This window comes from Taudactylus pleione, unplaced genomic scaffold, assembly GCF_031769625.1.
Source record: "Taudactylus pleione unplaced genomic scaffold, aTauple2 ptg000120l, whole genome shotgun sequence".
In the NCBI taxonomy this organism is placed as follows: Eukaryota; Metazoa; Chordata; class Amphibia; order Anura; family Myobatrachidae; genus Taudactylus; species Taudactylus pleione.
Genome location: NW_028284522.1, coordinates 6,459,345 through 6,483,525, shown reverse-complemented (window position 1 = coordinate 6,483,525; position 24,181 = coordinate 6,459,345). Strand labels below are relative to the sequence as shown.

General features: G+C 42.2%; 1 protein-coding gene across 1 annotated transcript in view; it reads right to left on the bottom strand.

Annotated features, from left to right (window-relative positions):
* Positions 1-23,836, bottom strand: part of LOC148524198 (carboxypeptidase B-like) — a 33,324-nt gene extending 9,488 nt beyond the window's left edge. Inside the window, exons 1-6 of the mRNA XM_088472085.1 lie at positions 23,772-23,836; positions 23,615-23,690; positions 7,449-7,573; positions 4,786-4,882; positions 4,601-4,702; positions 306-407 (exon numbers count right to left, since the gene is read on the bottom strand). Of these exons, the coding sequence (XP_088328211.1) occupies positions 306-407; positions 4,601-4,702; positions 4,786-4,882; positions 7,449-7,573; positions 23,615-23,690; positions 23,772-23,836 (567 nt within the window). The remainder of the gene's footprint in view (positions 1-305; positions 408-4,600; positions 4,703-4,785; positions 4,883-7,448; positions 7,574-23,614; positions 23,691-23,771) is intronic.
* Positions 23,837-24,181: the final 345 nt, after the last annotated feature.

Below are 24,181 nucleotides of genomic sequence, written 5' to 3'. Positions count from 1 at the left end.
TTCGAAGCTGGATCCTGTCATCTTATGTAACTATGTTAATGAGCGCAGGACTCCAAGTGAGAGTCCAGTCAAACTGGTGAATTGCAGTGTCAAAGACATTGGTATAGATAATGAAATGTAAGGTAAATCTATCCTGTGACTGTGTTACAGGCAAGTCATAAACTACACAACAGTACACAATTAAATCTATGGCAGCCTGTGGTATTTGAGTGTGTGTATGAAAAAAAATTATATATATATATATATATATATTCCATTGTATTATATGCAACATTATTTCCTTTAGATACATAAAATGACTTTACCTCCTTCACAAACCACTGGCAGAATGCAGGGGAGACCCATTCTCTTGCATGGAATCCGCAATCAATAAATATAGCATCTTTGTTATCCCCAGCCTTTCCAACCTAAAGAGAAGCAAGTATACAGTAAGTGTAATTAGCCATGCCAGTGACAAACTGCACCTGGATCATTCATTTACATTGGAATATTGCTATATTGTAAGCATTTTTTGTAATTTGTAACTACTGTATCTTAAATTGTCTATACTGAAATTGTTACTGGACGCTGCATCTGTCTTAACTCTGAACTGTCCTTTGTTCCCCACATTCAATCTGTTTCCAAATCCGGTTACACACTATACACGTAAGAAACATATCCAGAATACACCAATATCTCACACAAGATACTGCAAAATCTCTAATTCCTGCACTCATTGGACCTTATTCTGAGACAGGTGCATCTCTCCTCATGGACGCAGATAGCGACATCTTACCATACATTGCACGCACAGCGGTGAGGTTATGCATTTTTCGTACCTACAGTTGATTTTGAGTTATACAGATCTCTGCTAAATCTCGCGTTGCATGAAATGTACTGCACCTGGGCAGCAACACGCAAGAGATCTGTCTCCTGGGAGTGTCTTGGGCGTGTAGCTAAACCTCTCTGCAATTCTAAGTTGTGTATACAGAGAAGGGAAGCCTGTGTCTGATGGATCTACTGCACCTAGCATGGGGCTGGTGGAAGTGCTGATACTAATGATGACAGTTGCAGTGGTTGATGTAAAATCAATGGGCGGCCCAGTTTTCCTCTTGAAGACACACGGATTCTCATACTGACTGTATTTTATTTCTGGTATTAGCATGTAGTAGTAAATCAGGCTTCTGCGACTTCATTCACAAACATGTCACTTTGCGTCCCATTCACAAATAGGCCCATTACCTTCAGCTGATTGTTACAATAGTCTCATTACTGGTCTGCCCATAAAAAGATTTTCTCCCCTACAATCTATTTTGATTGCAGCTGCTAGACTTCCTTGCTAAACGTTCTTCTTCTGCTGCTTCGTTATGTCAGTCCCGACATTGGTTACTTTTTTTTTATAACATCTCTTCTCTTATCTCAAAATATCTCCCAGCTTGCCTCCTCGTTTCAGTACCTGCACCCACTCACAATTACATATAGTGGCAGATTTTACCTAGGTGCTGCAGGGCTGTATCCCCCCCCCTTCTCCCAGTACAATCTGTCACTTCCTTCCCTGGCAGGAACAGAGGCTTCCTATTGGAAGTGCTCACTGATAATCCAATGGCAGATAGGCAGTCCCAGGGGGAAGTGTTTTCTCCCCCTGGGAATGCCAGTCAGAACCGCATTTAGCAGAGAGAGCACTTCCAATAGGAAGTCACTCCCTGCCTTTCTGTCAGCCTTACCTGACTTCTAGGGCAGAGGTTCCCAAATGCAGTCCTCAAGGCTCCCGAACAGTACAGGTTTTGGAGATATCCATGATTGAGCACAGGGGGTTAAATCAAGTTGACTAACTTACTAATTAAGTCACCTGTGCTCAACCACCATGGCAATCTCTAAAACCAGAACTGTTGGGGAGCCTTGAGGACCGTGTTTGGGAACCTCTGTTCTATGGGATGCAGCCGATGCAGTCCTTAGAAGCCGGTGTTTGTGCACTTGTGCTGGTCACAGCGCCTGCCAGATCCTTGCACATATGCAATGCACTCTACAGATGCTGCAAGTGCATCAGTCTGGACTTTGCTCCGACCGGACTGCACGCAGCCCCCTTCACAGAATATGGTAGTATCCGCCACTGGTTACAGGACTTTTTTGGGGGGCTGCACCCACTCTGTGGAAAGCCTTTCCTTGCACAACAAGACTTTCTTCTAGCCTCCAAACCTTCAAGTGTTCCCACCTCTTCAGGCAAGTTATCACATTCCAGACCCACCAATGTAACCTACATAAGCTATTCTACTAATTACCCCCCTCTACACAGTCTACACATAACTGTATGTATGTTCTCTTTTTACACTCACACATCTCACAGACCCCAGGCCAACATTCCTGTGTGACTGGATCATACACACTATCAAGAGCCAATCTGGCTAGATTGATATGCAATATGTACTGTAGCAATGATCCTTGTGTATCAGTGTCTATTTCCCTATAGATTGTAAGCTTGCAAGCAAGGCCCTCTTACCTCTATGTCTGTCTGTTATTACTTTATTACTGTTCTATTACAGTTTTGTTCCTAATTGTAAACCACAATGTAATATGCTGGCACTATATAAGTAAATGTTAATAAACAAATTCTATATGCCGACGCTTACATGCTGATGCTTACATTACCAGCACCGGAATCCTGATGCCGGTCTGAATCCTGGCACCGGCATCTTGACCACAGGGATACCGAAGGCAAGTAGCGGGGTTGGGGTGAGGGTTTGGGTTAGGTTTAGGGGTTAGGATTAGGCACTAGGGGGAGGGTTAGGTTTAGGCACTGAGGAGGGAGGATTAGGTGTAGGGTGCGGGGAGGGGGAGGTTAGGTTTAGGTACTGTACTAGGGGAGGAGGTTAGGGTTAGGCACTAGGTAGGGAGGGTTAGGGTAGGAAGCAGAGACATGCAGTCAGGGGAGGCAGGGGAGGGAGAGCCTGTCATTCTCCCTCCCCTATCATACTCCCTGTCATGCTCCAGTTTTGATTTAAAAACTGTGCTTTTATACATGTGTGCCTCCCCAGCCATTGACCACACCGCACGTCACTGGTAGGGAGAGGGGGAGGGTTAGCATACCGACCAACAAGTGTTGGTATGCTTACCTCTGTTGGGAAGACGGCGTTGAGATTCTGACTGCCGGGATCCCGAGCGTCGGCATCCCATACCCAACCCATATATATATAAAAGGGATATGTAATACCACGCTCTATTTGTTTTTAAGCAGCTCAATTGATATAGAATAATTAAATATAATGGTATTGAGCGCTATATGTCTTGTATAAAATAAATATAAATATACTTGTGGCACCTGTAAAGAAATTAATGATTATTAAACAATTGTATGTTTATAGCTCCTTTTAGGAGATTTTGATGGGTCCCTTGTCTTTTTGAACTGTCACTATCACCCACAAAAGATGTAACCTTTCTTTCCCTACCTTGCCCTTTCCTTAGTCCGTCCTCTTCCTTTCCTCCAGCACGGCTGTGTTGGGTGTGGTCATAGTTGGAGAGCTGAAGCCTGGCCTTGGCTGCTGCTCTCAATGGTCCCGTAGCATCTGGCCACGATCGGCCACTGGTGATGACGTTACTCGGGGAGGATGGCATGTGTGACTGGCCGTGTAGCCTGGTTGTCCAAGAAGAGTTCGGGATAGCCACCTATAGCCTCCAACACGTTTTGTGCGCTTGCGCACTTTTTTAAGGATGGCATGTCCTCCACCATTGGTAGTTTAAATAGTAAAAAACTTTATTTTCAAAACCGGAACTTCCACCAGGAAGTGAATTAAAAAGGCGCTAGCCATGTGCTTCTCCTCCATATTTATGGATTACAATGGTGGGGTGGTAAAAACTGATTTTAATAAGATTTATAAACTAGAATATAAAGGTGCCACATAAGAAAAAGTTCCTATATATAGTATATAATATAAGTGAAATTAAATGATGGGATTTCTACATTGCATATATACAATGTAAATATTCAAATATGTAAAAAGTATAAAATTCCATAGTAAAAACATGTAACATGTAAGCACTGGTGCTGGTTACACTTTTAGGTGAGGGGAAAGTTATTTTTAAATGTATTTAATCGTTCATTTTAATTGGACAGCAGTCTTAATCATCATAAACTTCATCATTACTAATAATGATGGCTGAAGTATTACTTGCTCTTGCATCAACTTATGCTTAAAGAGTATCTTGATGTACAGTAGCTGCATACTTTAGGCCTTAAAACTGTGGCAGTAATTTTAAGTGTACGGTCAGGCTGTAAAATTGTGGCATACTCGTACCGGGCCCTTAGACATTATGACGTAATGCTCATTATTGTGACAGGAGTTCTAGCAGCATCAAGTGTAACTGCTGCACCTTTCTCAAAAGCCAAGATAATCAAGGTTCCTTACAAAAAAAAAAATAAAAAGTAAAAAATATAATGGTGGAACTATACAGCATCAGTTACATTTTGTGTACAGACAAACCACAATTGTTTTTCATTGATGTCATAAGCCAGCGCTATCCAATAGTGTTTGACCCATGCATGTGACTGTGGTGCACAATGAATGGTAAAAGCTGGACCCTGGTGTTTCCTTCCTTTAATTAAAGATGCATTTTAGGACCTGCTTACCTTAAGCAAGTAAAGAGGACGGCCCTCATATGAAGTCCCGATCTGTGAGCGAGAGACGAGGTCTGGGTTCTGAGCGGCAATGTTAGCAGACCAGGCATAAATCTGTAGGAGACATGTTGTTTTATAGAATATGTCGCAAAAAATAAATTTTCAGAAATGTATTGCCAAATAATTTACAAATATACCGTCTCAAGCTCGTTGTACTTCTCGTAGCTATGGACAGAGCGGATGTTACTGTTGAGTTGCTTTTCCATGGCCACCTGCAGATCATCAATTAGAATTCTAAAGAGAAAAATAGATTAAAATATCAATATCAATTGTATTACTTATTTTTATTTATTTATTTATTACCAGTTATTTATATAGCACACACACATTCTGCAGCACTTCTCTAATGTGCCTAATGTTCTATAGTATTACATTGTAATGCACATTGGATAGTTGTTAGTTGAAATAACATTTTGTAATTAAGTGTTATAAAACATTTTGCATGTCATTTTTTCCCCCAAAATATTTACACTATTCGCCCTGGATGATCACAACAGATTACATTAGACCACAATACAGCCCCCATCAACAGCTGATTTGCACTATACTGTATCTCAGGCAAAATAGAAGGGAGTAGAAAGAGAAGGATACATATTTGCAAATAGCTTTCTCATGAATGGTACTGTAAGTGTAAATAACTGTACTTTAACCTTTATAATGACTTGAGGATGGGCTTCTTGTCTTTCTCCCATAACCTCACAATTCTAGTAATTACATATAAATGAATGTATAGTTAGGACAATTGCATATGGCAGTGGTTCCAAACTTTCTTGAATCACGACGTGCTAGACTAGAGCATCATTATTTTTTCATGGCACCCCTAGGCCAAAAGTTTCTTATTAAGAAAATCTGCAAAAAATATTAAATTAAGCAGAGTGGGGAGATGTATGAAGCCCAGAAATGGTATCAGTGCACGTTTGGTGTGCTGATACCGCTTCTCCCTGATGTATGATCGGGGGTCTGGGTGGTAAATGACAGAGGCGCTATGCGCCCCTGTCATTATCGGCGCCGCTATCTACAAGATAGCAGCGCCAATAGCCTGGGCTATGGTCAGATCGTCTGACCGTTCGGCACGCTGTAGATGCCGTTATCGACAGCTACAGCCTGGTGATAGCCTATCCCCACAGCAGGGACAACGCTGTCCCTGCTGTGGTGGCTGCTGGCTCCAGGCTGCACGCGGGGATCTCGTGATACTTGCGAGATCCCACGCATGCTCAGTGGAGCTGGCTGGGACAGAGACACAGGGCAACAGCACTAGGCTCTGGCCGATGAGATGTTCTTACATCTCATTGGTAGTGCTTCCTGCTTCGCCTTGGTAAAGAGGCGAAGTGGGAAGCGTTATAGCAGCACGTTAAGTGCCGCTATCATACATCTACCCCAATGTGTTATATGCAATCCTTAGGTTCAGTTATGTGGCCTTAGGCTCAGTTATGTGGTGGTGGACAGGGTTGCAATTCTGTTTGTGCACATATTTTGTGATCAGCAGCCAGCAGCTCTGGTTTTCCCTATCACATGGACCTTAAATAATTTGATCTGGTCCTGGACCCCCAACCTGTGGCACCCCTGCAACCCGTGGCAACCCAGGATGCCACGGCACACAGTTTGTGAGCATATGGATATCCTCTACTAGCAAAACATTATAGGGTTATCCCCCATTCATGGATATCTATGGTGAAAGTAGACAGTTGTAACCATTTCAGAAGCAGCTACTGTTCTTATTTCCATATAATGTGACTTTCTTTTAGATATGATTAACTCTTGTACAGTATTTCCCATTTCAGGACAACTTCCCTTTTGTGTGACCATACCGCTGCCTGAAGCTGTGAGCTGGATATTAGCTACCAGCGTATGATTTCCTGGACTTGCAATTTTATATTATTCTATACATTTTGCAGCCTCTCCAAACCTTCAGCTGGAGACCTCACTATAGGAAAACCCTTAATGACACATAGTTACAAACAACGTTGAAGGACCCATATTGTGATTGCAAATCCACTCTCTGCGTGCTTTGTGCAGACACTCTGCAGTGCAGTTGCTACACAGGTATATATTTGTGCAAAGAATCTTAAAATATTAGGATATTATATGGGGGGAAAAAATTGCGCAGTAAACCAATGATATGCAGCTTACTTCCTCATAGAAAAAAGGTTATACATCATAACCTGTAACCATAGAAACAAAAAGCTATCTGTGAGACTGATAGCGCTCCCACTTGGCAGATGTATAGTGTGTTTTACCACACAATGAATATCACCTTAGAATGACACAATGGGGTGTCCCAATAAAAGGTGTATTTATTAAATTGACATCAATTACAAAATAAAATAAAATAGAATAAAAACAGGTACAAATACATATGATGTGCAAAAATAGCAATAGTGATCCTCCTGGTGGGTTACCGTTTTGGGTGGGTGGTGTGAGAACACGATAGATAAAGTCCTGATAAATTGGGCTTGTATTTCTCCACACCACCAAGCATTCAGCCAAAAACTCCAAAGCCTTTCCCAGGGGGTACACCAACAATATCAGCACAGCAGGCACAACGCATTTCGGATCGTCCTGATCCTTTTTCAAGTGCAAGGTCTTGCACCACCCACCCAAAACGGTAAAACACACTATACATCTGCCAAGTGGGAGCGCTATCAGTCTCACAGATAGCTTTTTGTTTCCAAAGAATCTTAAAAGCCCGAATTGTTCTATGAATCACATTAAAGCAGAATATCATTATTTTTGGAGAAACTCATATATCAATTGAAGCAGTCAGAATCACCATCTTATTGTGCTGATGCATGGCACTCACTCATAGGGCATGCCACTTTGGTCCAGAAGAGCTTGGATGTCATAAGCTGCATTGTATTCAGCACGGAAGTCAGCACTCTTTCCCTCTTCTATGAGCAATACAGAATCTGGAGTCCAAAAGTCAAGCTACAAAGGAAGGCAGAGAGTACAAGTAAAACTTCTATTTTAACACTTTGGGGATCATGTTGATTTGGGTGTATGCCCATTTGCGTAGTGTAATGGTGCATACACACGGTCAGATTTATCTTCAGATCTGAACGTTAACGATTTTAAAAATCGTTCAAACTTTCATATCTGAAGGAAAATCTGACATATCTGACATGCTTGTCAGATGAACGATGAACGAAGCGCGTTCCCGTTTGTCAGATAATGATATCTGACATCTGATGTGTTTGCAGTCAGATTTAGACGATTCCATTCATTTTAATACAGGCAAAAATCATTCAATCGTTCAAATCGTTGGTAAATCGTTCAAATCGTTCAATCGTTCATCTGACATATCTGCCCTTCTGCTCCACGGGAGGTTTCTGTCCTCCCTGAGCTCGTGTGTATGCACCTTAAGATGCACAAATATGAACTGAGCATGCTCATAAAAGATTGTAAACCTATGTAATATGCTGATTAAATACTTGCACCTCCTTACGTTTGGAGATGTGGAACAGGGAAGGGAAAGCGTGTATAATGCAGACAGAGTACAGTTAGGGTGTACCATGTACCCGTGTAATTGTCAGCTAAGTCAGGTCCCCATGGAGATGATGATATACCTAGAAGTTACCAGTGCCTGATGGCTGGAGCAAATACACAGTGATGATGATGATAGTCCCCAGCACTAGATAGTCACTTCTGATTGGCTTATTGTGGCTCGACTTCTGAAGTATTCTTAATTGATTGTGACTTTATTACATGATTATTTAGATATGTTTGTGATAAAGATTTGACTATATTCCTATACACTCATTAATGTACTTTCATTTATGTAGGAGATGGAAGATTATACCTGTACAATATTTATATTTATTTTTATTTACAGTAAATCAAATCAAAGTGGAAAAAAGTTTCCTGCTATCTATACCAAACCAATGTTAACTAACATTTCTTGTGCTCATGACCTGTTTGGGTATAAGTTAGCCTGACCTAACCTCGTGCATATGCTATTGATGCAAAACTGGAGACATCTTCAGGATCCTCAACACAGCATACAGTATTGGTGTAAATCATCTATTTTTACATTCAGCTTTTTTAGACTTTATGGACAAATGTTAGTCCCACTTGGTATGAGTCCCTTTACAGCTTATATATATTACACATTGTTGGATTAGAGTTTTAGGGGTCTATTTATCAAGCAGTGAAAAGTGTGGAGAAGTCACCCAGTGGAGACGTTGCCCATAGCAACCAATCAGCTTTCAAGTAGCATTTATCAAGTACATTCTCTAAAATAATAGGTAGGAACTGATTGATTGCTATGGGCAACTTCTCCACTGGTTCACTTCTCCACACTTTTCACTGCTGATACATAGACCGCTAAGGGGCATATGTATCAAAGCTTGATGTGAGACAAAATTGTGAGATATATATCACCAACCAATCAGCTTCTAACTTACATTTTGCAGGCTGTGTTTAAGAAATTATAGTTTGGAGCTGATTGGTGATACTCCCAAATTTCAGGTTGTTCACCCGGGCTCCGGGAGGAGTAGTCCTGGCCCCCAGATCTCATCCAGTGGCCCCCAATCACCGCTGCACAATACAGCAAATTGCGTGATTCACGGTGCCACCCCCCTCCATACCTTGCACCAGGACTAACCCCTCCGGGATCTCCTTGAAAACCCTTTAAAATGTTGGCAAGTATGTATTACACTGATGGAAAAAAAAGACCAAAAGACTGATAATGGTTTCGTGTACTAAAAGTGTAGCATAAATAAAAGCAACATAATACTTCATGTTACTAACAGTCAATAGAAATCTAATGAAAGGTACAGTATAAGTCAGGTTTATATCAGAAACTACTACTACTACTACTACTACTAATAATAATAATAATAATAATAATAATAATAATAATAATAATAATATCATAAAAACGCAAAGGTAAATAATTCATTTGAGCATAATTGCATTCTATAAAATCTAAATAGGAAGCCTATAAAGTATATTCAGAATCAATGCACTGTTATCAGAGTGAATACAATTTCCTGTTCTTGATAACAGAATCTTACAGCAAAATGCACACTACCAAACTATCAGTAGTTCTTATGGAAAAAGTACAATTTATGCTGCCGTCCCAGTATCTGGAGATACACCTCTTGGCCCAATGTATAAACTTCATCTACATCAATCAAATGATCCCTGCATAGGTGATTTAAGGCCGGAGGGATCCAGCATTCAAATGTCCTTCTCCCCCTGAGAATACGGCACCGGGCATGTACAGAAGATGGCTCTATTACAGTGCCAGTCTCTTTTATGTACAAGCGCCATACTGTATCTTCAGAAATACGGTGCCAGCAACATATTTCCGGTGATTTGTTCAATACTATAGCACAGAAAAACTAATTGGAATAATGGTGCCATAGGCTGTAGGGTAAGTAATTGCAACAGGTGCAGGGTGCCCGTGTGAACTCCACCCACTGCGCCCATTATATATACACCACTGAATTCCTGTTAGAGATAAGAGTAGTTGCAATTAAATTTAGCTTGTACCATGTATGACAGTGGAATAGGTCAGTATTGTAGGCACGTAAAGTTCCAGCATTAAGGTTCACTCTTGCGTTGTCTGCATAGTGCCAATCAGGGGCATCTACAACAATTTTAGGTTGGGGGGGGCAAGATATCATTTCATTTTAGTGCCCCCTATAATGTTGACTGTCGCCTCCTCGTGGCAGATGGAGTAAACCACCACACCACCTATCTGATGACAGAGATCAGTAAGCCTGAGGGGTCTTTGCTTTTGCTGATTTCGCCTCTGTATGTGTACATCACTGCTCTCTCCCAGTCTTCTCACTAACAGACACAACACTAAAGCAGTGCTACAATGCAGCTCCGGGAACTCATGCAGCTAATAGTGCATCCCTGTACATACAATTTATCCAACCAGCACTGGGAGAGGACAAGGACGGTTACCCACACGCTGCTGGAAATTATAGTTTGGCGTTAGCTTAGGAGCTTATCACTACAGTGCACTGAACCTACAGAGACCATAATGCAAGGAGAGTTCACCGTGAGAACGGCTCGCAGGACTGTACTAGATTCAAGCTCAATGTATGCACCCTGTACACCATACACACACACACACACACACCACTGCAAATATTCTGCAGGCATAAAACAAGAAAAAATTCAAGTATGAAAAAAAACAATATACATATCAATTGCCGCATCTGAACACACACAAAATAGTGACTACAAAGTCAGACTTCACCCAAATACTGTACAGACATAGGGCCTCCCAATTCCTCCAATCCAGCAATTCATGCAACAACTAATAATGCAGTACACATTGCAATCAGGCCACACATGGGAATTATCAGACACCACTACACAACGAAAAATATTATTTAAAAAAAAAGATTTCAGTAGGATGTAAATAGCTGCACATTTAAATTGGTTTTGTTTAGTCCTAACACTACAGGAGGTGTCAGTAGTCTGTACTGTATGTTTACAAATATGGCCAAAAATAAACAAATACGCAAACTCAATTTCCCTAAGCTTTATCCTCTAATAAGTCAGACATGTTACATACCAGGGATGTGCAGTCCGGGGAAGCAGGGGAGGCAGAGTCTCACCTGTCATTATGATTAAAATAATACAAAGAGAATATTTATAACACAGATTCTGTGTCATAAATATCTGCTTTCCATTATTCTATAGTAAAAATCAGTCGGGAGGCAGTGAGAACGCTGCCTCCCGCTGACAATAGAAAAGTGTCTGAAGCGGAAGGCGGGGCAATGCCATGGGCTGTAAAAGCCCATTGAACATTGAAAATATAGGGCAACACCTATACAAATGCATAATTGACAGGACGTGCCTTCAGCCCACATGAAAGCACACCACTGTCAGTCAGGCAGATGTGATTGGACAGCCAATCCAGTAAGGGATCCGCTGTAATCACTGGGTGGGTATGCGGCAGGGTCACGGCGGAGGTGTGGGCATAAGCGGTGGCGGGACTCAAAGAAGGTGCGGCAGTTAGAGGTGGTGGGACCCAGCAGAGATAGCTGGCATGGCGGCTGGCCTGGATCCTAGAGGATCCAGTCCCTGACAGCCATTCTACAGAGTTCGGCAATGCTGCAAATTTCAGAAATGGCGCCTCAGCGTCATTCTTGAAATTAAAGATAGCCACCATGAGCCAATCACTGCTCGTGACGTAATTGCATCTCCCCATGGCTGGCTATTATAAGCCAGCGTGACGCAGTGGCTGGCAGTTCCACCAGCAGTGGGAAGAGCATGCAAGAGCTCCCGAAGACAGAAGACTTCGGAAGCCGTGGGGAGGCGACGGCCATGCAAACAAGCTCAAAGACCACCGCCCCCCAGGTGAAGGTGCTGCATAATAAACTTTTATTAAAAAATTCATGTGTCTTGTATTTATTTTAATAATTTACAGGCAGACTACAGGTTCCAGAGGGCCCTTAATGTCCGGGCATGTAGGCACTTGTGATTCTCCATGTGCCGGCATGCTGGGGCAGGCTTGCTGGGACCTGTAGGCTGCCTGTAAAGAACAATGCTATCATACCATGAACCCAGCACCCACCGCCACCAGGGGTGCGGGGCATAGCACTGTTGCTTGGGAGGAGACACTTAATTTTTATTATTTTTCGGGATCCCCACTTTCCGAGGAAAAGTGATTGACTAGTTTAAGAGTGGTTAATGTGATGGCAGGGGGAGCCCACAATGAGTGTACCCCCTGCTATGACATTATCCTCCTGGTTATTTCAGCCTGGTGCTGGTTACTGTTTTTTTTTAAGGGAAGAGTGTTAATCAGCCAGTGTCTCCCCAGCCATTGACCTCAATGCACATCACTGTTACATACAGCTGTATATGTGTATCCAGCAAAGTAAATACCTCACTGCTTCTGTTCATTATGGGGGCTCCATTCTTCCTCAGCAGTCTGCAACATTACCCAGGCCCAGCAGGCACTGTTGCCTTGCTCAGACTCTGATGCATCCCTCCCATGAGGCTGCTGATCTTGTCCATCGGTCAGAGAAGCATGTGATGAACTCCACCAATCACAGCTCAGCACATGCCGCACTGACCTTTTGTGCTACAGTAAGTCTCATGTGACTAAGAGTGGGTACACATTAGAATGACCGGTAATTGTGCTGATGGACGGGACGATCTCCCCTTGCCTTGGTCCATCACAGATTACCGGTATACACTAGACGATGGAACAATATCATTTAATTGACCGTGCAGCACGGTCAATCAGTCGATCTGCTATGTCATCCATGGGAACATGCAATAGTGCATACACATAATGCGATATGCACGATTTGTTGTTCTGATATGGGAAATAGTGCCACTATTGTTCTAATGTGTGCCCACCTTAACTCAGCTCCCAGCTATGCACTGCACTCATAGGGTCTCATTCAGACCCGGTCGCAAGCGCTGAGCGCTCACAACCGGGTCGATGTTAAGACCCTGCGCACGCGCAGCGGCTGCACTGCGCGTGCGCAAGCCCCGGAGCGAGAGAGAAATTCTCTCGCTCCAGAGCTCACTACAAAAGGGGCGGCTGTCGATGGCGATCGACAGCTCACCCCAATTTGTAGGTGGGGCGGGGGGGTGGCTACACAAACGGAGGCGTTTCCAAGCGAACGCCTGCCGTTTTGTGGGTGGCCCCACTGACATCAGCAGTGATGTCAGTGGGGAGCTTCCTACTCGATCAGAGCAGGAAGCTCCCTGGGGCTTGCGGTTGCCGAGACCCAACCTTAGGGACTCATCACAAGCCCCATTGGTCGCAATGGTCTTGACCATCGCAACCATCACCCTGGTCAGTCGCTAAGCTGTGGGTGGTATCCCATAGCTTAGCTAGCGACCAGGAGGCCGCACTTAAACAAACAAGCGGCCGCCCTCATTCAGAGAGAGCGATCACTTCTTGCGACCGCCTCTGAATGAGGGCCATAGTCCTCATAGTCCCCATATCTCAAGCCCATGGATGGTGACCTATGCTAAGGGTTTTCGAAACATGCCCTAGAAAGAAGCTCTTGACAAGCACGGGGGCATGGCCTCTCCCCAATCATAATACAATGCCCTCAGGATAACATGTGTCGGGAGTATTTCTTCACCACCTCAACTGGCTATGGTCCTTGGCTCAAAATTGTTCTCTAGATTAGAGACACTCAAAAAAGAAGAGCTCTTTTAGGAAAACAAAAAGACTCTAGGCCACCCACGTGCCACATAATGCCCCAATAAAAGCAAAGCTTTAATCCCTTGAATCTAATTTAAAAATCACATCCTGCAAAACAAAGTGTAATTTTTGCACATATTGTAGGTGAAATTCAAACAGCATCCATGCTTATAGGTTAAATTTATCTAGAAATGCCCAATCCAATCAATGCCTTCTATTCGAAGGTAAAACAGATACATAAAGTAATACATTTTAAGGCAATGTAGTCTACGGGTATATATGTGATAGCAAAATCATTGCATGTTTCAGTCAGATGAAAATATACTTTCCATATTCGGGATTAGTTATCTGTTAACACTGGTCCTGAACTGAAGCCAACAGATGTTACTGAACTAATTAAGAAACGGAAAATGAGGATGTAATATTTGGATTTCCTAGAGCATTATTGGTCTTCCTGTAACAATGCCTATAAACCTCTTGTGTGAACGTATATAATCAGTGGAGTCCATGCTGGTTAATTTAATTTCTATGGTGTTAGTTTATGGTGGATGGTAATGTTAATACCTGATAATGAAAACTGTTATCCACTCTAACTCGGTGTCTAATTAACGTTTGCAACAGAGACAAAGTACTAGCAAATGTTTAAATATTTCTAAAAAAATATTGGGGATTAGGAATAAAGTTACACCACATTTTGTTGCTATGTCTAGCTGAAAATTTAAATGACCAGATGAAATGCTTTAGAGTGCTATGTGTTTATCTGATATACTGTTTTATAGAGTTTCCAACATCTGTGTGCACTGTATGCAGAAATGTAGGAATGAAGACTGTAGGAGTTTGTGTTTATTGGTGGCCACTCTGCAGTTACTGTACAACTCCTACTCTTCCAGAGATAATTAAAAAAATGTCATTGTGCCATTTCACATTTCCTGCAGTGATGTTTTTATACAACTCAGCAGTTTGATAACATTAACCCCTTGTGTGTATTTGTATGCACTTAAATTAGAGATGAAATGTTTAAAAGAACTAGGAACAAAAGATTGGATGATATTTCAGTTTTCAAAACAATAGTTTTTTGTTTTAAGATGCATCAAACTGACGTCTAAGCACTTTAATTAGTAAATCATTACCTTCTCAGTACTGAAGTGGGAGGGGACAGAACAAACTGTAGCCAATGAAGTCATTGTAATCTTTATAAAAGCAAAGTGCTTCAGGAGCTGAATGTGCTGATCTTATAGGACTGAGTGATATGTCTACTAATATATTTATATTAGTGACTACATGGCTGCATGGCTGGTGAAGCATCATAATCTAAGGTGAGGAATGGAGGCATTCACTAAGCCATAGACTTAGTGCTAAGTTTACTAAGCGTCTGCTTAATTTAAAACAGCAATAACATTAAATATAAAACATGTCTTTTGGTAACAGCAGTGATGTGCAGAGGGGGCTTGAGAAGCGGAGGAGCAAGTACCAATTACCTGGGCCCTTATGGCTGCCCAGGGGTGCAGGGGAGGCATAACCACACCTCCTGTGCTCTATTTATTTACATTATTTTTACTAAACTAAAGTGAAAACTAAAGTGAAAAAGGGACTTTTCACACCCTTTTGACATTATTTTAGTATCACATAAATTTACTAAAGGGCAATTGGAGTAGAATTCGTAAAACTCAACTCCAAGCTCTAATTATCACTTATTTATAGTAAGCAGATCGCATTTCCCATAATTGTAATGGGAAATGTGATCTGCCTGAGATTTACTAAAAACAAATAGTGAAAAAATACTGGGGGAAGCCCTGTGATAATAACGCCACCTGGAGGTGGCGTTATCCAGGGTCTTCCCCGGTTACCGGACTCCTGCTCTGCTCTAACGGGCAGAGCAGAGCCCGGAGCCAGCCCCAGTGATCAGCTGTGTGGTCTCAATAGACCAAAAGCTGATACACTGTAAAAAAACAAAAATAATAATTAGTAAAAAAAAAAACTTACCTGACTCCAGGGACCGGTGACGGGGCTCCAGTGATGTCTCACCTCCAGTCAGCTGGTCTCCCAGTCTGCACTGAGGCCCGGTCATCACCTGACTGGGTCCCAGTGCAGGATGGGATGTCAGCTGACTGGAGCCACGGAGGACATCACCGGAGCACCGATCACTACAGGTAAGTGTAATTAAGGGAGGGGCAGTCGCTGAGGGGGGTCACAGGGGGGGTTCCGTGATCACAGGGGGCGGGGCTTAGCAGCAGGGGCAGGGCTTAGCGACGGTCGGTCGGCGCATGCATTGGCACATGGCATGCTATTTTTTGACAAAATACCGTAATGTATGCGGAGGGGATTCACAGGGACAGAGCTTTATCGCAAACTCTGTCCCTGCAAGGGATTTTTAGGAAATCCCTGTGATATTGCCTGAATTCGCAAAGCGAATTCAGTCGGTAATATCACACTACAATCTGCATTCAAAATGCGGATTGTAGTAAATAGAGCCCATAGAGGTGTGACTATGCCTCCTCCAGTGGTCATGCCCCTCAGTATCCAAGCCGTGTCAGCAGCCATGGTCTCGTGTGACTCTTGATAAGTGTAATGTCATATGCACCTCAATATAGTGTAAAGTTTACAGTAATCTTATTTTTTTAGACCTCACAGAAAGACTTACTTAAGAAAATAAACAAGATGTCATCTGTAAATTCTTATAGTGTGTATTTATTAATAGTTGCATACTGTAGAAGTACACACTTTGCAATAAGCAATAGAGCAGATGAGGGAGTGAAGAATCCCCTAGTAGTCAATGTTTGAATGGATGAAAATCTCCATAAATTGCGTATAAACAAAATAAAAATCCACTGCTTAAACATTCAGTTCCAACACTGTAATTTGTTAAAAGTAATTTTAAAAATATCAGAGCTTTTTCATTGCACTTCAGTGATCCTTTATTTTCAATGGCTTTTCCAGCATGTACGTGACATGATGATATCCAATTAAAATGATTGGTCTCATTGAAATGAATGGAAAAAGGTCCTGAAATAATTCAGCAAATACTAAACCAATCCGAGGAGCAGAATGAGCAGACAGCCTAGGCTGATTTCCAGTAAAGTAAGGAGACAAACAGCATGGGAGCCATCTGTCATAGGAAATCAAGAGTGCTGTAAAAAGAAACATTCCGCCCTGCTCCCAGAGACTACCAGCCATGCACTATAAAGCATTGGTAATCTTCCTGGTTCCTATGGGCTGGAGGAACTAAGTAGCAACTTCCCTAACCCAAGGTCCCACAAATAAATGAACAGCGATTTGACAAAATGATTGTTTTTCTACATTTTTTTTTTTTTACCACGGGATGTTAAGTGTCAATTACTTTAAAGGCAAAGCCAGGTGCTAAAAATCAAAGTTTCAATAAAAAAAAATTAATAATACAAAGAAAGGGACAGCACCATGTACGTGCCTGTATGAAATTTAGGGAAACTTATGAGGGCCATACATCCACAGCCCCGATTCCCCTTTCTGCCAATCTGACCCAATCCGCTATCTGATCCACATTGATAATCAGTGAGCTGCAGATCTGGGAAATTCAACATGTAAAAAAATTCCGACTTGATGATTCCGACCCTTTTTAGGTCCGGATCTTTGAATTGAGATTGTCAACATGTTGAATTTTCCTCATTCCCTGGGTCAGCAGAACAGGGATTTGGGGCAATTCATCAAAGATGTAAGGACTCCATAAGTTGCATATAAAACACTGTGTTCTCAAGACTTGGTGTATTAGTGACATTGCAACTCATGAATAAAGGCTAGCACATGACTTTATTTGAGTCACAGACATGGAAAGCATATTTTTGTATTGACAATATTTCTAGGAGTACAAATCTAGACCTTCATTTTTCTATATCATTTAAGCAATTGGTACAGAATAAGATGCAATTTCCTTGTTTCATTCATCTCAACAAATTTCTTGCCCAAAACATATTTCTTGGTATATCTTCCTTTCCTCTGCTGTGTAACAATACCATTGGTAATATTTGGTGCAAATTACACATTTACAATAAAAGAGGAGCTGCAGAAACACTGGCGATCAACGTGAGTGGCCTCCTATGCTTTGCCAATATATTTAAGGTGCACCTAATGGTCCAAACTACTAAACCTTACTAAGCATTTTATTACTACTTGCTTACGACAGCACCATACACATTTACCATGCTAAATGTATGAACACAAGCCGGGGTGGATTTAGAGGTCAGTCCCTAGGCACAACATTATGCACCACCAGCATTCTCCCCCCATTTTCATGATTGGGTTATAACCACCTCACCTGATTCTTGGAAAAACATCCAGAAGCAGGAGAAGGACTGCAGACCATGCTTTATAGCTGCCAAGGCTGCAGCACCTGTAGGAGCATTTCTATTTTATGCCACATGTACAAAACAGTGAGTGGTGGTTGCACAGGCTGAGCAACCTGATGTATAGAGCTCCATTAGGCAGACTAGGTGCTGGCTCAGCGGGGTAACATTACACAGGGAGGAAGATGAGAGAGCGGTCCATCCACCACCAGTCTCCACCCCTGTACCACCATGGTTAGGATTCCACGCTCAGGGCCGGATTACTAATGGGGCTGATGGAGCTACAGATCCAGGCCCACAATCAGAATAGGCCCACACAGAAGGATCTGTGCTGTGCCTGTATGCACTGCTGTAGACAGACAGGTTTTTTTTACCCTTCTACAGCAGCCTGCAGTGCTTATCCGAGGCCCCGCCCCTTGGCTGCGCACCCCACCCGCGGCACCTGTGGCTCAAAGTTGAAAGCAACAACATGATTGCGGCCCCCGGAGGGCTTTAGTAGCCCTCAAGCGCCACTAACTCGCAGTCAATCGGCAGTGCCGCCTCCGCACCACGTGACGCACTGCGTGTGACGTCACATGCTTGCCGTCAGCCACCACCGCACCAAGAGCCTGAAGCAGCCCAGCCAGCCCCGCCCCCAGCTATATCCACCAGTATGGCCATGGGCAGACCCAGCAGGCACACACAGCAGCTCAGTGTGAAGGTGGTCCGGCAGTCCTGAGGTAAGGTACATGTCAGTCCTGCTGGCCAGGCTGCCTGACTGCTGCTGTCTGTACTGTAGTAGTATACATTGTACACATAATGCAGGGAGAGCAGAATTAGTGTACTCAAAATATTTATAATATATACACACATTTATACTAATTAATATATATATATATGTATATATATAATGTGTGTGTGTGTGTATATATATATACATTTTATATATGCTGTGCAGATATATATATATATATCTATATTAGTACATATGTATATATATATTTATATATACCTAAAAATACATATCTATATATAATAAAAAAAGTATGTTAATAAAAATATATAGAAATATATACATATATACATATATATATATATATATATATATATATATTATGAATATATATAGAGAGCATGTTTGATTTTTGCATGTCTGGGACAACGGCAAATAAAAGTTTAATATTTGAGATAGGAAGGGAGGTGAAAGATTAACATTTTTATCAGGTTGCATACAAACACTGGGCCTGGTTCATTACCGATTGCAATTGCGATTACGCACACAATCGGGCGATTGTTGCATTTTGCGCATGAGTACGCATCACAGGGCGCGAACCGGCCATTGCGAAGGCTACGCAGACCCATCGCAGAGTGATTGACAGGAAGTGCTGTTTGTGGGTGGTGACGGTGGGGTGGTTGGGGAAATGCAGGCATGCCACTGCGTTCGCACGCCGTTTCAGGGTGGTGCATAAATTAGTCACTGCGAAGCCATACTCAGCGTGAGGTCTCAGCGTGCGTGGCTGTTAGCATTACTGAGTAAGGTCAGGACTTGTCCTACTGTGCGTGAGGCCGCGATGGTACCTGATTGTACCGATGGCTTCGCTATTCTGCTAAGTATTACAGATGTGCTTATGGTAAAGTGGGCGTCCTTATGTAGTGCTGAGGATGCATTGCGATCGCAGTGGTTTGGCTTGCTATCGTAGTTGAACTGCATGCGTACGCAATATTGCGATGCGTAGTGAATCAGGTCCATAATAATTACCAAACTAAGGGCCTGATTCAGACCCACTCGCGATCGGCTGTCCGCTCGCAAGTGGGTCGATGTTATGCACTGAGCATGCGCACAACAGAGGGAGCTCTGTCGTGCGCATGCGCCAGACGCGACGAGCGAAGGAAAGTCCTTCGCTCGTTGTGTCTGATCAAAGGAGGCGTGCTGTCGATGTTGATTGACAGCACGCCCCCTTTGGTGGGCGTGCCGGGGGCGTGCCTCCCTGACGGGGGCGTTCCCACGGGAACGCCTCCCGTCAGAAGCCGGCCCACTGACATCACTAGTGATGTCAGTGGGAGTGATTTTGGCTCTGATAGAGCCAAAATCACTCCGGAGCTTGCGGTTGAAAACCTCAACCGCAGGCTCCGGCTCGCAGTTTCGATGGTCGCGATGGTCACGACCATCGCGGCCATCAAAATGCACGCTCGTATAGGCTGTGGGTGGTGACCCACAGCCTATACGAGCGTCCACGAGGACGCTCCATTTTTATGGAGGCCGGCCCTCATTCAGAGCGTACGGCTCTGAATGAGGGCCTAAAATACTGACACTGGGCCAACAATGGTGCAGCAGGATCCCGATCACACTCTTTGTGGAGACTGCGGTCTGACCCCTATGTACCAAATTCCAAACAGTGTACCTTTTTACAGTTTGGCCCTATACTTATGGAGCCATTTTTGCAGTCACACTTCACATATTTCATATTTATTTAATATTTAATAATGTGCATATTATTTTAGCTTTATTTAATATTTATTTAGTATTATTTATTATGTCTTCATGTTCTGCACCTTTTACTTTGTAAATATTGTATAATTGTAAATATTAATGGTGGATATTGGAAACTAGCAATTCTCAGATATGTTTCTGTTAAAACACTTTCTTAGTAAAATTTGTTGTATTTTATTAATAAACCAGGTGGTATATGGTTCATATAATCAAAGAGGGGAGGGAGATTGAGACAGTTGAATGTAGGTGGGTAGCTATACTTCATGGTGTTAGCCACGCCCCAGACCACACCCCCACACCACTAGTCACACCCCCATATCAGTAATCACACCCCCTGCAGGAGCACGCAATAGGCCCTTTGTAAATTTCAGCTCCAGGCCCATGAGGGCCTTAATCTGGCACTGTCCACGCTCACTCCTCCCATGTAATAATTGTAAACACAGCCAGTATCTTTCACCTGCTGAGCAGTCCCTTGTTCCCAGTCCCAATTGCTGGTTTTTGCTTCCAGAAAACCTGGCATTCCAGAATAACATTATGTTCTATAATAAAATCTGTTCAGGTTTTCTATCTGGCAGTTTCCAAAACAATCCTTGGACAGCTGCATCCTTGGCATCCTACTAAATGATCCTCACTTTGAACTTGCTATGTTTTTTGGGAACTAGATAACATGGTGACAGTATATATTTTAATAATATATTGGTTCACATTTCATAATTTTAGATTTCATACTTATATGTCCCTAGTTGATAGAGAATACCTTGGCAATCTGAGGTTCCCAAATAGACACTAAAAGGCATATTAATGTATTGCAATTTGGTTATTCAGCTATGTCTCGCACTTTCCCTATTGAAGCAGAATGACAATAGAGTGACATGCCAGACAAATGGATTATATAATAAAAATAATATAACACCACAGTAATGTGCCAAAGTTACAATGAATTGCAGTCTGTCACCATAATGGAAATGCTAAATATCAGTACTGTTAAGCAATTACTGTATAAGGGTCAAAGAACAAACACTTCCTAACTCTATTTAAGCAAATTGATTCTCATAACAAATTGTAGTAAGCAAATGTATCATTTACTCTGTACAATTAATTCCACAGACAAATTGTCCACAGACAAATGGATCGTTTGTAACATGTAGGATTATTATCAGTCAGCCAGGAACAGGCAAAAAAAATTGTCTTTAATGATATTCTCATAATTTTAACTAATTTTTAGTCCCTGAGCCTCAGGACCCCTCATTACACCTAGAAGAGTGATGGGGGTTAAACATTACAATAAGAATCATCCCTTTTTCTTCTTGATACAGTGCCTCCATCCAAGTCAATTGTACTCTTCAGGTTGCAGCTCCTTGCAGGGTCCACCAGGGGTAGATTCTTTAAAAACCCATTGTAGGCACATACACTCAGGTTAAAAGGGATAATCCCTTTGGCCCATTAACCTATGGACTAACACTCTCTGACTAGTGGGTGGTGTTTATGGGTGTGGTATAATACATCGACATTAGATGGTCAACAGGAAAATAGATCAATTAAAAGGTTGACATGTTCAATAGGTTGACACAACAATGAGAGTCTGCCTGACAATCAGGGAGAATTGGCAAGTCTGGTTATTACTCATTAAATGGAGCTCTCAGTATTATGTGAGGTACCCCTTTAACACTATCAGATAGATGCAGTACTGCAGTGTTCTGCTAACAACCTCACTTTTCAACAGTAAGCATTCCAACCTGGCAGCCATCACATCTATTTTAATATTTGTATATGTATTGATTGCCTATGTATAGAGAGAGAGAGAAGAAAAACAAGAGATCGCAAAAAACCAACAAAAAAAAATCAACATTGTTTCCCTTGTCACATAGGGCTCTATTTACTACAATCCGCATATTGAATGCGGATTGCAGTGTGATATTACCGAGTGAATTCGCATTGCAAATTCAGGCAATATCACAGGGATTTACTATAAATCCCGTGCAGGGACAGAGCTTGCGATAAAGCTCTGTCCCTGCGGATCCCATCCGCACTCTAGTCGCGGTATTTTCAAAAAAAATACCGCGACTAAGAGCCCGCGCATGCGCCAACCCACCGTCGCTGCTACCTCCCACCGATGCTAAGCCCCGCCCCCCGTGACCCCCCCCTCCCTTCATTACACTTACCTGCATCCTCCTGGCCTTTGGTGATCTTCTCCGGGCTTCCCGATCAGGTGATCTCCCATACTGCACTGGGACCCGATCACCTAATGACCGGGCCGCAGTGCACTATGGGAGACCAGCTGACTGGAGAGGAGCCATCACCGGAGGCCCGATCACCGGTCCCTGGATTCAGGTAAGTAAAAAGAAAATGTTTTAGTTTTTTTTTGCTTTATTTTTACAGCAATTAGCTTGCGGTCTGTTTAGACCACATAGCTGATTACTGGTACTGGCTCCCGCCTCTGCTCTCCCCATTAGAGCAGAATGGGAGCCGGTAACCGGTGGAGACCCTGGATAACGCCACCTCCAGGTGGCGTTATTATCACAGGGCTTCCCCCGGTATTTTTTTACAATTTATTTTTAGTAACTCTGGTCAGATCACATTTCTCATTACAATTATGGGAAATGCGATCTGTGATACTAGGGGATGGAGTAGAATTTTACTAATTCTACTCCAATTGCCCTGTAATAACTTTAGGTGAAACTAAAATAATGTGAAAAGGGTGTGAAAACACCCTTTTTCACTTTATTTTAGTAAAAATAATGTTAATAAATAGAGCCCACTGTGAAGTACAGAAAAACAAAACAATAGCCATAAACATTTCACTACAAAGAATGTTTTCCAAGATTCAAAAGTAATGATTCTCAACAGAACAATGTAATAAAGAAATATAAGATATCTGGAAGGTCTAAGCTATAACCCTTCCCTTTTAGAAATAAAACCTCATTGTAAATTTACTTGGCTAATGTGAAACAATGTGAGTGTATTTATTTCTCAGTAAAATTGATAATAAACTTCAATGTGTTTTAAAGCAAAGGAGCAAAAACAATATATAATGCTATATAATACAGTACCTTTGTGTTAAAAGCTATAGACTTCAGAAGTTCCACATGCTCAGAATTTTGTAGCTCTACTCGAAACACTTTGTCCCTTAAGATAAAAATAAATATACATAGTTCAGCGAGAATAATTAACTATTATGAACCTTGTGAATATAACATTTATTCTTACCCATGATAGGTTATAGGTTCTGTAGAAACTGCTACGATGCTTGCAAAAAATAATACAGACCACATTGTGATTAAGTAAATGGTACGTTTAAGAGTTGCACCTATTTATACCTTTAGCCTCCTTATTTTGTGGAGTAGCTGCCAGCATTTCTATGTTGTTTTTCTTTCCTTTGCAACTGTTTAATTATAGATGTGGCCCTGAACCTTTTCATAGTACACCTGTGAAATGTTTCAAGGCACTCAAGGCTTGGAAATCAATACCATAGACATTACTCATAAAATATAAATTGTCTTACATTGGTGTCTTCCTATGCAATTGCATACCACCCAAATTTCGGTGACTGGGAATCGGAAAAAATGTGCATGAAAAGTGGACAGGGCCACGAATACTAAAGCCATGCCTATGTGTCA